The sequence below is a fragment of the Pseudophryne corroboree genome, chromosome 1 (genome assembly GCF_028390025.1).
Source record: "Pseudophryne corroboree isolate aPseCor3 chromosome 1, aPseCor3.hap2, whole genome shotgun sequence".
Lineage (NCBI taxonomy): Eukaryota > Metazoa > Chordata > Amphibia > Anura > Myobatrachidae > Pseudophryne > Pseudophryne corroboree.
Window position 1 is genome coordinate 445,970,420 of NC_086444.1, and position 14,842 is coordinate 445,985,261.

Consider the following 14,842-nt stretch of genomic DNA (forward strand, 5'->3'; position numbering starts at 1 on the left):
AGGTATGAAACCATTTATTTTATAAAAATAGATAGATATAATATACTGTATATAGAGAGAGAGATATTTATAAAATGGCCTTCAGTCTTGTGCGTATATCAGAGCGCAACAGTGACAACAAGTCCCTGACCACCTACTACCCCGTGAAGTGGTTAGGATCCTAAGTAAGGTCATTTCTACCACATGTGTGGGAGAACTCCCTGAAATTCATTTTACAGTAGAGTAGGGAGCTGCAGTATGTTCTGTACCCATTAAATAAGGCTGCAGGATAGGTGCTTTTACATAGGACTTATGTTACCCTTTATTTCATAATTAGGTGTGAATTGTTTCTTATAATAAATGAATAGTACTCTTTGGTAATGATGTTATAACTATTAGCATTCCACATTCCACATTCGCATTTAAAGTAAAAAAAACATGATGTTATGTATACTTAGCTTTCTAGCTTGTTTTCTTCTATAAGTGACAGAAGGTAAAGCCGTGCTCTATGAGATGGTTGGGTGACAGGATGCATCAGGGTGGCAGTATGGGAAGTTGTCCTTAACTACCTCCTTTTACCTTTAACTTGTTTTGCTAATTAATCTTGATTCTATATTCATTATTTGTCATAATTCAAATAATTGCTATTTGGGAGACTGAACCTGTGCCTTTTGAGTCTGTACGGGTGCATTGGGTTACCTGTACCGTATATAGAAAAATATACTGTAATCTTGACAAATTTGCATTGATGGTTTAAACAAAATATATCCGATTAGATGGCCAGCAGTAACAATAGCGACATTAAAATGTCAACATGGTGCAAACTGTTGACAGGCACCATATCAACATGTTGAAAATGTCAACCTCTGAAATGTGAAATGTCGACATTCTCAGATCACCACTGGACATTTAGGGTTAGGCTGTGGGGCGCAGGTAAGCGTTAGGCTGCAGGGGGGGTGGTTAGAGTTAGGCAGGCGTGGGGAGGTGGTTAGGGTTAGGCACTAGTGGTAGTGTTGGGGTTAGGCTGCGGGGGGAAGGTTAAGTTTAGGCTGTGGGTGGCTAGGGTTAGGAAGCGGGGGGTAGTTAGGGTTAGACACTAGTGGGAGGATTAGGGTTATGCAGCGGGGGTGGTTGATATGATTAGGCACTAGAGGGACGGTAAGAGTTAGGCTGTCGGGTGAAGGTTAGGGTTAGGCAGTGAGGGGGAGAGTGAGAGTTAGGCTGTAGGGGGGGAATTAAGGTTAGGCACTAGGGGAGTGTTAGGCTGCGGAGGGAGGTTAGAGTTAGGCTGTGGGAAGAGAGTAAAGGTGCATACACACGGTGCAATATAACCTTGCGGTTCTGACTATGTAGTCAAAATCGCAATGAAAGTTAATGCATATCTCACCATGGGGCTAATGCAGACCTGATCGATCCTGTGTGTGTTTGCACAGCAGCGATCAGGCCTGTACTGCGCAGGCGCCGGCGCATGCCAGACAACCGACGGCTGGGAGGGGGCGGGGCAGCAGCGTTAAGCCACTATTTAAGGGGCACGGTCCGGTCAACGCAGGCGTGGCCAGACCGCGCCGGGTACGGGGCGCAGTGGCTGCGTGATGTGACACGCAGCCGCTGCGACCCGGGCAGCGACGAGTAGCTCCCAGCCAGCGCGCAGGAGCTGCTTTGACCGGGAGCTACTCCTGAAGTACAAAAGCGCTTTTGTACTTGTGCGACGGGGCAGGGACAGACATGCGGGGCGGGCTAGCCCTGTGCTGGGCATCGTCCCTCATGTCAGTGTGCCTGATCGTAGCTGTGCTAAATTTAGCACAGCTACAATCAACTCTGAATCACCGCCCATGTGTACACAACTTTCGATACCGATGCGGCTCCCGCGTGGTCGGTATCGCAACATTATATAGACTGTGCAGGCAAGTAAATTCTGACTTTTGACTATCTAGCCAAAATCTCACATAGCCAATATCGCAAGTACATAGTCAATTTCGCATAGTCAAAAATGGAAGATAGACAAAATCTCACCGTGTATATGCACCTTTAGGGTTAGGAACTAGGTGGAGGGTTGGAGATAGTTTGGAGTATACCAAAATGCAGCTGTTAACACGTCACTGCCAGAACTGCTCCACACACCGCTGCCGCCAGGAGAAGGTAAGACACCACTAGACCATCAGGGACAATTTGGCATGTTGACATACAGTATAATCTGTGTAGGCATGATCAATGTTAACACGTTTACTGTCAACATGCTTAGCATTTCAGCATTCTCATGTCAGCTTGATAACTGGCGACACGATAACTGGCGTTAAATCATAACACGCCCTGATTTTTTTTTACTAATTGCACTGTCACAATCAGAAAGTTTTGTTAAAAACACAAAGCAGTCAGATAGGGTGCTTTGTTTCTTGTTATGAATCACATTTATTGGCTATGGAAGGATTAATTATATAGTAAAGTTATATTTACATACAGTGCTTTTTTTTAAAAGTTGCAGAAACACTACATAGTTATTTCACATTTATCAATTCATATTTGTACTTTATCTTCTAGAGAAAGAATCAGCTGGCACCCTGCTTCCCTTGCTTCCATGCTGTGACATAGTCAGCGGCAATCCATCTTTCACCATTGGCTGCCTTCTCAGAGATGCCATACCGATAGATAAGAAGATTATAAAATGGAATGACGTGGAGAACAATAAGGCCAGACAGCTGACAACAATAGGCAAGGACATCTCTGCAGTGACCAGCTTCATGACCATTAGCTCCTCAGATTGGAAAAATAATAAATTCACCTGCTCCGTTGGCGACATGAAAAAGAATCTGAAGGAAGGTATGTTGTTGTTTTTTTGAGTCACCAAACATAAAATACAGACTGGCTAAACTACTATTACAGGAAGACATACCCTGTTATTTATGAAAGATTTCCATGTCTGTCAGTGGAGGAAGTCACCTCAATATAAGGATTATCCAATACAAGCGATTTGCTATGTTTCAAATTAGCAATGGCACAGTATATGGAATAATGCTCCCCTTCTTATAATTATGATATTGGAAGTGATGTTGGAGTTCAGTGACCTATAGAAAGCAATATAGTGAACTTACATCACCTGTATAAATTAGTGCTATATCTTTACTCATTTCTTAGTGCCTTATGATGGCTATGCAATGGCTAGAATTGACCTCTTTTCTATGTGTACACAAGGCAGTGCAGATTTTCTATCTATTTATAAATCCAGTGTAGCATGAAATTATGCTGATCTCATGGATTATTATGTACTCTTATTTGTCCTTTACATGTATAGGACTATGCACTGATAGTTCAATTGTGATTACTATTAATAATAACCAGCCATCTTAGATCATACAGTACACATTGATATACTGACATTAGTGTTATGTTGCAGTCATTAGTTAGGGGTATGTCCAACCCACCTACTGCCTTAGACTGCAGCTACAATAACACTCTTCTTACCACTACTACAAAACTGCGTATGAGTTATGTCCAGTCTAACATACAATTCTTGTAATTATTAGGCATTATTACATCTTAGAAAAAAGGTCAACATCACATAAGATGACTTTTGCTTTAATTACTGCTATAAAAATGCTTTAAGTTTGGCTTTAGTTAGTGTAAATGTAAATATGTTCATTACTAACAGTACAAATGTACAGTAAAAAGACATGTGATATTTAAAGTAACCAATCATAGATAAACCTCTATGACATGTTCAAAACGATTCGCTAAACATGTGCTTCTATTAAGTAAGGTTATCAGAGACAACAGTTGAAAATACATACTAGTGTTTTCTTAACCAGTATGATAATTCATATTGTAGTTATTATGGGTGCCTAAAGTGTTTCCTTTGTTCCTCTAGAGTGTGAAATCAAAAAGATTGACGTCAAAAAGACCCCACCCACAGTGGAAGTCATGCAGTCCTCCTGTGGTGAGAGTGGTTCAGTGGATCTGGTATGCCTCATCAGCAATTACACTCCTAGTGAAATTTCCATACAGTGGCTTTTGAATGGACAGCTGACTTCCATTTCTCCGACAAACACCACTCCATATAGAGATGATGTTGGAAACTTTGGATCTAGTAGCAGAGTCAGTGTGCCAAAGGAGGACTGGATTACTGGAGACGTTTACACATGTAGGGTGAACCATCCAGCAACTTCCTCAAAAAATGAAGATCTTATAAGGAAGTGTCCAGGTAAGAATAGCAAACCTCCAGGTTAGTACCAGGCCAAACATGTGGTTAGATTAAGAAAGCCACTCATACTCGTGAAGATTTAACATTTGTCTGAAATGAGGGACAGAGGCAGCCAACATCAGGGTTGAATTAACTTCAGGCACATTAGGCCTGTGAGATAAAAAGATGACGTGAGAGGCGGAACTGTCTCTGCAGAGTTTGTTTCATTAGCAAGCAGAAATACAAAACTATGATAGCACTAGGGATGTCATCAAAAACCGATGCTTGGCAACCATAAATGTTCTCTATCTGATGGGGATGGGTCTTTTTCCGTACCATGCTAAGATTGTGATGGTTTCCACCATTGCTTGATTCTTTCCAAAGGCTCATCTGCTAACCTACGTTCTGCTATAAACACCGGGAATGAGTGTCTGCAACTCTTTTGTGCATGTGCAAGTCTCTGGTGTTCCCTGTCCATCTGCACTAGATAACATGAATGGTTAAATCATCATATGGGTACCATGAGATTGCTACATGTCATGGCAAAGCATTTTGCAATAGCAGCCACATTGTCACTATTCGATCGCGCTCTTCCGGTAGCCATCCCTCGATAACACAAAAATGTGAGTGTGTGTACTCACCTGTCAAAATCCCCAATTTTACATACTCAAACCATACCCAAATGTAACCAAAAATGCACCCATTTTTGTGAGATCACCGCTTTTCTGTCAGGCCACACTCCTTTTCTGCATCGAAAACAGGGATAGTCTCCGAAATATCAGGACTGCAGGTTTCTATATATTTAATGAGTTACTAGTGCCACTAGAATACATTGTCCTGCTACATTAATAAGGAACCTTATGTATCTGTGTACTTACAGAGTCCAATTCTGTACATCCAGTCCTTAACAACATACTGTATATTATTAGACAGTGTGACAGCGAATACTTCATGTCATGATAACTGTGACTTTCCTTTCCAGAGAGTGGCACACATCCAAAGGTTGTTCTCTTGCCGCCTTCCCCCAAAGACATACATGTCACCAAGGAATTAAAACTCACCTGTGTGGTGTCTCAAATGGATTCACCAAGCTCTTTAATCATCAAGTGGACACGTAGTGATGGCAAAAAAACTACGCCATATACCCCTGAGCCTGAACAACAGAATGATGGCACATATAAATCTACAAGTACTTTGAGGATAAATTTATCTGACTGGAATTCCCAAAAATCATTCACCTGCATCGTCCAACATGAGGAATTTCCAATACCAATAGAAAAAACGATACAAAAAAGAGAGGGTAAGAATATTTGTCTGTGTCCCAAATAGTTGGTAGAAGTCTGGATTTTAAATTATTTTAAGGATTGCAGTATGTTGAGAATTAGAGTAATATTTGACACTGAAGCATATGTTCATTCAGTGTAATATAACTCATCCTACAGTATAGAATGTAACACTGGTTTCCACTTTGTGTCTAGGTAAATACACGACTGCCACTGGCACTAGGGGTGGGATGTAATGGCGTCCGAGTTGGCCGGAGGTGTGGGATGCTGGCCGAACTCACACTTTTCTTTTTTTAAAAGCAGCAGTCAATACATTACATTCCGCCCTAGATGAATATATATATATATATATATATATATATATACACATACATATATATATATATGTGTGTGTGAGGGTATATATATATATATATATATATATATGTGTGTGTGTGTGTATGTATGTATATATCGATATATATATATATATATATATACTGTATATAAGTAAAACCTAAATGTTTTAAAAACCAAGTATATCGAATGATGTTCATTTAAACAAGTTCTTTAATAAGAGCTGGAAGATGTTTCACAGTTTGCCACCATTGACTGGCTATTTGCCATTTAGTGTTGTACATAAGAAATTGCAGATTGTATCACATTACTCACTATTGCATCACCCTGATGAAGTCGACAACGATGAAATGCATTGGGTGTAAGGAAGCTGTGTCCACAACACTGTAATTCACATTTCCCACAAGTTTGCATCCTTTCATAGGGCAGTACAAAGAGTGTCACTTTCCATCAGCAGTCAAAGTGGAAACAGACCTCCGGTTAATAGTACATGCAACAGTGGTGATGATTTTGTATTTAAAAGTATTTTTATGAGAAATATGTTCTCATAAATATACAAGATACACTTTGGATTGTAAATTAATAAGACAAAATTTCTCCATAAGTGTCAAGACACTTTTAGGCCCGGTTGTACGCTTCATCATCACTCTCTAAAAAATAAAAAATGTCCACCAGGAACTGAATTTATGAACTAACATCACTATTATGGGTTTATTTAAAATAGACATTCTTGTGTGTCTATCAGAGGTTTAGGCTGCAGAGGGAAGTTTATGGTTAGGCTGCGGGGCAGGGGGGTTAGGTTTAGGCACTCCTGGGAGGGCTAGGCGTAGGCTGTGGGAGGGGGAGAGTTCGGTTAAAGCTGCTGCAAGAGAGAGTTAGGGGGCCATTGGTGGAAGGTAAGTATACTTACCTTCACCCTGTTGGGATTCTCAACATTGGATGCCGCAGTCGGTATTCTGACTGACAGCATCCCGGCCACCGGTGTCTCAATCCCAACCTGAATTAACAGCTTCCAAATAAACTGTGTCTCCTCACCAGCGATCAGCTACAAACCAGATCACCCTGCCCAGTGTAGTAACACATGAACGCTTCTACATTCAGCATATACCTGCAGCATTTATCAGCTCTTTATGTTTTCTGGCAGCATTCATAGAGTGTATGTGTGGTAGCGTGACAGACACCAGGAGTTTACATTGCCTGCTATGTGTTGAAATACTGTAAGCAGGGAATACATGCCAGGTTCTTGTGGCTGATATGTGTTGATCGGGTGTAGTATGGTATGCCGGCGGCCGGGCTCCCGGCGGCCTGCATACTGGCGCCGGAATCCCGACCGCTGGCATACCGACAGCTGGGCCCCTTGCGGGCATGGTGGAGCGCGACGCTATCTGTTCTCCCTCCAGGGGGGTCGTGGACCCCCATGAGGGAGAAAAGGTGTCGGTATGCCAGGTGTCGGGATTCCGGGGGGCCGGTATACTGTGCACCAGGATCCCAACAGCCGGCATACTGAAGACCACCCGTGTTGATCAATATTGACACAGTCACTTGCACTTAATATTTAGTGGGTTCCATGCCTATTCATTCAAGTCATTATCTACATATAAACAATTAACTAATTGGTATAGGTATATACTATATGTGGGTGTATATATATATATTCTCTGTAAAGCACGGTGGAATATGTGTGTGCTGTATAAATAACTGATAATAAAATAAATAAATATATACATACATACATACATATCTTGGAGGATAAGCACCTATTAGATTGGACCAATATACATGAGCTGTTTTGGATGGATGGATGGATGGATAGATAGATAGATAGATAGATAGATAGATAGATAGATAGATAGATAGATAGATAGATAGATAGATAGATAAATAAAAATATAATATATTAATTGAATTATTTATTTTCAGAGGAAGGAACAGACCCAGTGATTTATATTTATCCACCGACACCAGATGAACTTCAGTTGAATGACTTTGTTACTCTTATCTGTCTACTTAAACACTTCAACCCTAAGGATATTTATGTCCAGTGGAAGAGGAACAATGTTGTCCAGGGTGAAGACTACTATATAAACACAGAACCCATGCGGGATGAAGATGAAGAAAACTACTTTATGTACAGTAGATTAGTCATTGAGAAATCTGACTGGAACAGAGGATCCACATATACCTGCGTTGGTGTGCACAAAAACATTACTTCCAAAGACATAAAGAAATCTAGGGGTAAATGATTCTTGTGCTTTCTCTTCCTGTCCAGAAGCTGAACTAGGCCCAATAGCTTATCCTTTTGTTCACCCGCTCTATCATTTTAATCATCACATTTCATCAGTTTGATGTGTGGAACATCAGCAATCATGTTTCAGTGCCACAAATGCTAACGTGATGCAAATGTTCAATCAATGCAGTTTCCCCCATTTAGATGTTTCTTTTCTAATGAACAGTAGTGCTCATAAACCAATACTACATGTATTTGTCATGGGCAACCAATGTATTGGTCTGATTGGCTACTATGGTTTCATCAAAACATGGACCTAAAGTAAATGCAGTGTTAGTAAGTGGTACGTCACTGGAAATCATAACAACATTCCATCACCTACTACTGTATGATACAGTTATCTCTAGCGAAAAAACTGCATTGTATAACATTGTTCATTCTAGCTCCTAACATGTGTTTTTCATGTAAAACTGAGTTCTGTCCAGCGTATATCTCTTCCCGTATGTCTAGTGTGTGGAACACTGGATTTTACTTTGTGTCTGTTATGTCGTGTGCATTTATTTCAATAAACTCTTGTCTATGACTATATCACTAAACTAAATATGTCTCTCGTTTTGTCATGCTGTTTTCTAATCTCACCATAGTTATGATATATGAGAAATAGTGATCTATAGTTTCTAACTAGCACTATTTATTATTCTGATCAACAAAACATATAGCGCCAACACACACAATTATCAACAGCTACAAAAGAAATATCCAGCAAATGGAATTTGACCCATGTTGGGTCTGCCAATAGCATTTATGGCAGGAGAGACCATATCTTATTTGTACATAATTCAGATTTCCCATAGGATACATTTATTTAATGCAATATGTATGAGGCATAGTAAAGTAGAATGGGAACATTCTCAGCAGCAAATTGGGCATTTTCAATGGCCAACTACCAGATTTTTTTATACTAGATTAAGGTGTATACTAAGTTTGCACTTCTGTGGTACATATGAATCTACAAACTACATTGTACTATTAATAGGAGGTTAGGTGGGATTCCAGGGACCTAGGGGTATATTTATTAAGGTGTTAGTTTGGTGTTAGCCAATAGCAACCAATCAGATTCCACATTTATCTAGCTGATTCTAGAAGATTATAGAATCTGATTGGTTGCTATTGGCAACATCTCCACTTGTAAAAAAAACTCATACCTTAGTAAATATACTCCCTACGGCTGTGGTTCCCAAACTTTTTTGAATCACGGAACCCTAGAGCATCAGAATTTTTTTTCACTGCACCCCTAGGCCAAATGTTTCTTATTGAGAAACTTGGAAAGTGATATTAAATTAAGTAAATTGTTTTTATATGTCATTCTTAGGTTCAGTTAGGTGGTGAGGGACAAGATTTACTTTTGCTTGTCCACATATTTTATGATTGACAGACACCAGCACTGGTTTTGCCTATTATATTGACCATAAATAATTTGAATTGGTCCTGGACTACCAACCCAGGGCTCCCCTGCAAGTGTCCTGAGGCATCTCAGGGAGCCACGGCACACAGTTTGAGAACCACTGCCCTGCGGTATAACGCTCTTTCACACACTCCTTTTCTCCTTCAAGGAAGCTCCATGACAATATAATGGGACACATTGTAGAATACATTCTCTCAATTTTGGTCTACTGATCAGCAGTGTCATTTATGCCTGTCTTACAAACTACTAGATTGTTTTGCAATTAACACTAAGCAGCTTATTTACTAACATGTTGCAGTGTGCTCAGATATGGAACAACGCTTTGCAACCAGCCACATTTTATTTTCTAAACTATACTAGAAAAATATTTGTAAGTATTCGAGAAACATCGCTTCGTAATAAGAAAGTTATAGTCCTGTTGTTCCCTAAGTATGATGGTTAGGACAGTATCTGGCACGTTTGGGCTTTACCCTTGTGATCGAAATAATACCTATTACAGCCGGTCCACTTGTGAACAGTGACTGTATTGGACAACTACTTTTGGACCTTAAGTGTTTCCTCCATGAGCCTTGAGTCCTGTTGGAGAAAGAGCGCTATATAAATAAAATTATTATTATTACAGGTTGAGTATCCCTTATCCAAAATTCAAAATCCCACATGTTTGTGTCCCCTACTGAGATAATGACATATATATTATATATTATGTGTATTTATAGATATAAAATATAATATATATGTATATGTGTCATAATCTCAGTAGGGGAACCAAAAATGGGTGATTTTCAATTTTGGATAAGGGATACTCAACCTGTATTACTGTTGTATTTGTCTGTACTCTGAGGTCATCTATCCATATATTAATTAATTGGGAACATGCCAGTGTTTCTAACTTTTTTATTTTGTTCAAATTTATCCAACATGTGATCTGAAAATAATCTAATCTGCTCAATTAAATAGTTACTGCATTTGATCGGATAGATCAAATTGATAAATCTGTTTTTCTGCTGATCACAACCAGAATGCATAGGAGCTCTTGTGCTCATCACAGGACCAAATCTGTGGTCCTACTCTATGTGGAAGAATCAGCCACATGTGCTGGAGACCATAACTTGTTGGGATAATTCCTGATACTTGAAATAGAATGGGCACTGTGGACTCCAACCACTGCTTACATGAATAGATAATGTTACTAATGAGGCCATCTTGGCCAGGTGTGTAAAGCACCGTACACACTGGGGGGGGATATGGGGGGAGATGTGTGCTGAGCGATCTAGCACAGACCACTCAGCACACATCTCTCCCCCCACTCAGCACAGCGCGATGTGTGCTGAGCGAGGGGGGCGGCGGGGGAGCTGCTTATTTCACCCAGCGGTGAAATGAGCGATGTCCTAGATTGTGCCTGCATGCAAGCCAATCTAGCACCGCTGATAGTGACACACGGGACTGCACATTGCTATCGCTGTGGGATATTCACACGGAGAAATCTGTGCTTAACTTCTAAGCAATCTAGTCAGATTGATTAGAATTTAAGCACAGATCTCTCCGTGTGTACCCCCCCTTAACAATGGGGCAAATGTATTAAGCCTAGAGAAGGCATAAAGAAGTGATAAAGCGGTGATAAGTGCAAGGTGATAATGCACCAGCAAATCAGCTCCAATATGTAAATTGACAGATATGAGCTGCACTTATCACCTTGCGCCACTTATCACTGCTTTATCACATCTTTATGCCTTCTCCAGGCTTAATATTCTGCCCAGTATGCCCAAATGTGCAAGGTTGTCCCCCCTTAGTACATTTATTGTAACATGTAAATAGCAATTTAAAGCCCAATTTAAATTAAAAAAAATCTTGTAATAAGAAACTTTCCATGTCTATAAGATCAAATAAATATGATCAGGTTACACTAAGACTGATAAGAAAGAATCAAACTGATTTTTACTGAGCATGTTTGCATAGGGACCCAGATATACTCTGCAACCACGTAACAAATACATTTGCCCAATTTGGCAACCCACAGAGTTTAGACAAGCTGGGAGCAGATCCAGCAGTATGAGTGGATCTGAGCACGTAGAATAATTGTTTAATACAGTCAAAGTTTACAACATAGAGAAACAAAGGCTTAGAAGTTAATATATTAAATATTATGCATAGTTACAGCGTATTTGATTGTAAAGGTGTGTACATACGGTAAGATTTATAGACTGTGCAGGCAAGTCAGTCTTGACTATCTAGTGTATTATCTAGTACAAAGTATAGTCAAATTGGCACTTAGTCAAAATGGCACATAGTCAAAATCTCAAGTACAATCTGTGCTATCTGGGCTCTGGGGGAGTTCAATGGAAATCGCAAAGTCAAAATCGAAGACAGTCAATATCTCACCGTGTGTATGCACTGTCAGGCCCATTATTTATAAAGTAATTGAAACAAAACGTATCATGAATAAAAAACTATAATATGTAACTGGATATGCACATGAACATTTCGGAGTAAATTTACTAAAATGGGAGTTCTATTTAAGATGGGATGTTGCAACCAATCAGATTCCAGGTATTATCTTCTAGAAGGTGCTAGATAAATGACAAATAGAATCTGATTGGTTGCTATGGGCAACATCCCATCTTAAATAGAACTCCTATCTTAGTAAATTTACCCCTTCAAGTATTACACAATAGGCAGCAACTGTTTATATAACTTTTAAATCTGATAAATATATAGAAAGTCACAACTTGTAATGAGAAATTGTAGCTGAAACCCCAAAAGCATGCATTAAATACAGACAAACAAATATAAATGCTATCCGTTCTCACGTGAGGGGTCACGGGAAGATTTTTACTGGTGTTCTTCAAAACAGGACCTTTTAGTAAATGGTTTCACCTTTAATCTTGCACTAGACAGATGCCTAAATACAGTGGCACCGAGGGGAGATGGCCACTCTTTATCTGGGTCTGTCAGAGGGGCCTGGGTCCTGCTGCCTATCCCCCCCACCTCCCCCCGTGGTTTTTATGTTCAGTGTATTAACTAATTATTAATCAACAAACCCATTCTGTTTGCCTATTCAGTATTCATTTGGTTTGTAATTTATTGTTTCGTAAGGTTTAAAATCTGTAAAATGTACAACAGTATGAGACAGAAAATATCGACATAACCATTAATAATATGAAATTGTAAAATGATGTGAGATTAACTTTTTTTATCATGATTTTAAAAGTCCATGCAAATTACAACAAGTAATAATGATTCTTTCCAATTTATGTTACAGTGGATTATATAATCTGGGATTGCAGCAGTGAGGATGATGAAGATAGTCTCTGGTCCACAGCAGCCACATTCATCATCTTGTTTCTAATAAGTGTCTTCTACAGCGCAACCATCACAATAGTTAAGGTGAGTTACCTCAGGTTCTGTATCTGATAACTAAAACTACACAGGATGCAGGTGCAAACCGTATGTTACGGTCTACACCTGAATGAACCTCGGGTGTGGTATGCAAGGTCGACAGTAACTAGGTCAACCACTATTGGTCGACCGTAACAAGGTAGACAGGGTCTCTAGGTTGACAGGTCAAAAGGTCGACATGAGTTTTTAATCTTTTTTTGTTGTCGTTTTCTCTGTACAGTGACCAGGAACCCCAATTAGTGCATCGTGTCCCTCTCCCCCCCCCCCCTCCCTACCCCGCATAGCTCACTTTGCTCACCATGCTTCGGGCAAGGTGCCTTACTCCACTACCGCTGTGCTCGGCACAAGTTACTATTCCCGATCGTAGTCTGCGTGGATCGTTAAGTATGAAAAAGGTCAAAAAAAGGGGAAAAATTGTAAAAAAACTCATGTCGACGTTTTGACCTGTCGACCTAGACACCATGTCGACCTGGAGACCCTGTCGACCTAGTTACTGTTGGATGCTTGCTATGCCCGATTTTGACTATGCAATTTTCCCTTGAACTTCCCCAGAGCCCAGATAGCATAGATAGTACATATTTTCACTGTCTGTGCTTGACATTTTGTCTATGTACGATTTTGACTAAGTGCCAATTTTGACTTTGTACTAGATACTACTTTATACTAGATAGTACACTAGATAGTCAAGATTGACTTGCCTGCACAGTCTATCTAGCCCTACAATTCCGACCCCATGGGAGTGCGCATCGGGATCGAATCGGCATCTCAACCTGCCCAGCACCTTGAGATATGCACTAACTTTCCATAAGATTTTGACTATATAGTCAAAATCTTACAGATTTATCTCACCGTGTGTACACACCTGTATTAACTTGATTAATTGCAGCAATGTTGCCATTAATACCACAAATTGGAGTAAATTGAGTTGCAGTCAGATTTGCAATGAAATAAGATGATCTATGGACGGATCGGGCAGTGTGTTGAGCATACACACTACCCAATCCGACGGCGACTGACGTCATGAACTGGGCGGGCGTGTACACACGCCCGCCCAGTTCAGCTGTCAATCACTGCTGGCCGCAGCAGCATGTGTACGGGCGGCCGGCCGACCACCCCGTACACACACAGCGACGCGTCAATATATTGGTAGATATATATTGGCCGTCAGCTGTGCTGCGGGGCCGACGCGATACGTCTGTGAACGACGGAGTTCACAGATGTATCGGCCGTATACACTGGGCGACGGTCCCGCGATATAACGGACGTTCAAGAGAACGGCCGGTATATCGGCCAGTGTGTACGGGCCTTATTACTCAGCACAGAATGGGGAAAAACATTTTTTATCCAAAGCAGGAAGAATTAGAAAATGCTCAGTTCCCTCCTTTGATTACTAAAGTGTGGGTTTAGGAAAGTGGAGATGTTGCCCTTAGCAACCAATCAGATTTCAGATTTTATTTTCTAGAAGGTGTTACATATGTGATCAGTAGAACCTGATTGGTTGCTATGGGCAGCATCTCCATATTTTTAAACCCACACTTTAGTAAATATACTTCCTGCACTATCAAACACAAAGCACTAGAGAATAATGAATTCAGGTAAAACCAGTATTGTGGTAGATAAAGATCTTCTTAAGCAACAGCGTAGAAAAGAATACATGAAACGTCCAACTAGCACGGGTGGGTTACTTTACCTTTACAATAGATTCTCCAAAGCCAAGCAGTGGTGTTGACAGTGCCCTTCCCATACATAACTTCTATTCTCATACACTGGGAAGTATAAAGGGAACCAAAATCAACAATACATCTGCCTGTCTGAAACAGTCCAGCAGTAGCAGAGAAGATTATATTTGCCACTTAATCCCTAAAAACACCCAGGGCCGGATTATGACCATGGGGGGCCCGGGGCACGTAAAACAGTGTGGCCCCTATGAGAGAGTGAGGTGTGTGTGTGTGTGTGTGTGTGTGTGTGTGTGTGTGTGTGTG

The 14,842-nt window shown here is 40.4% G+C and overlaps 1 gene segment (V, D, J or C); it reads left to right on the plus strand.

The window, feature by feature from the left end:
* Positions 1 to 755: 755 nt before the first annotated feature.
* Positions 756 to 8,590, plus strand: LOC134932079 (Ig gamma-2C chain C region-like). The segment is given in 5 exon segments: positions 756 to 765; positions 2,518 to 2,796; positions 3,842 to 4,174; positions 5,136 to 5,453; positions 7,693 to 8,590. Coding segments are annotated over 5 exon segments (1,263 nt in total).
* The last annotated feature ends 6,252 nt before the right edge of the window (positions 8,591 to 14,842 follow it).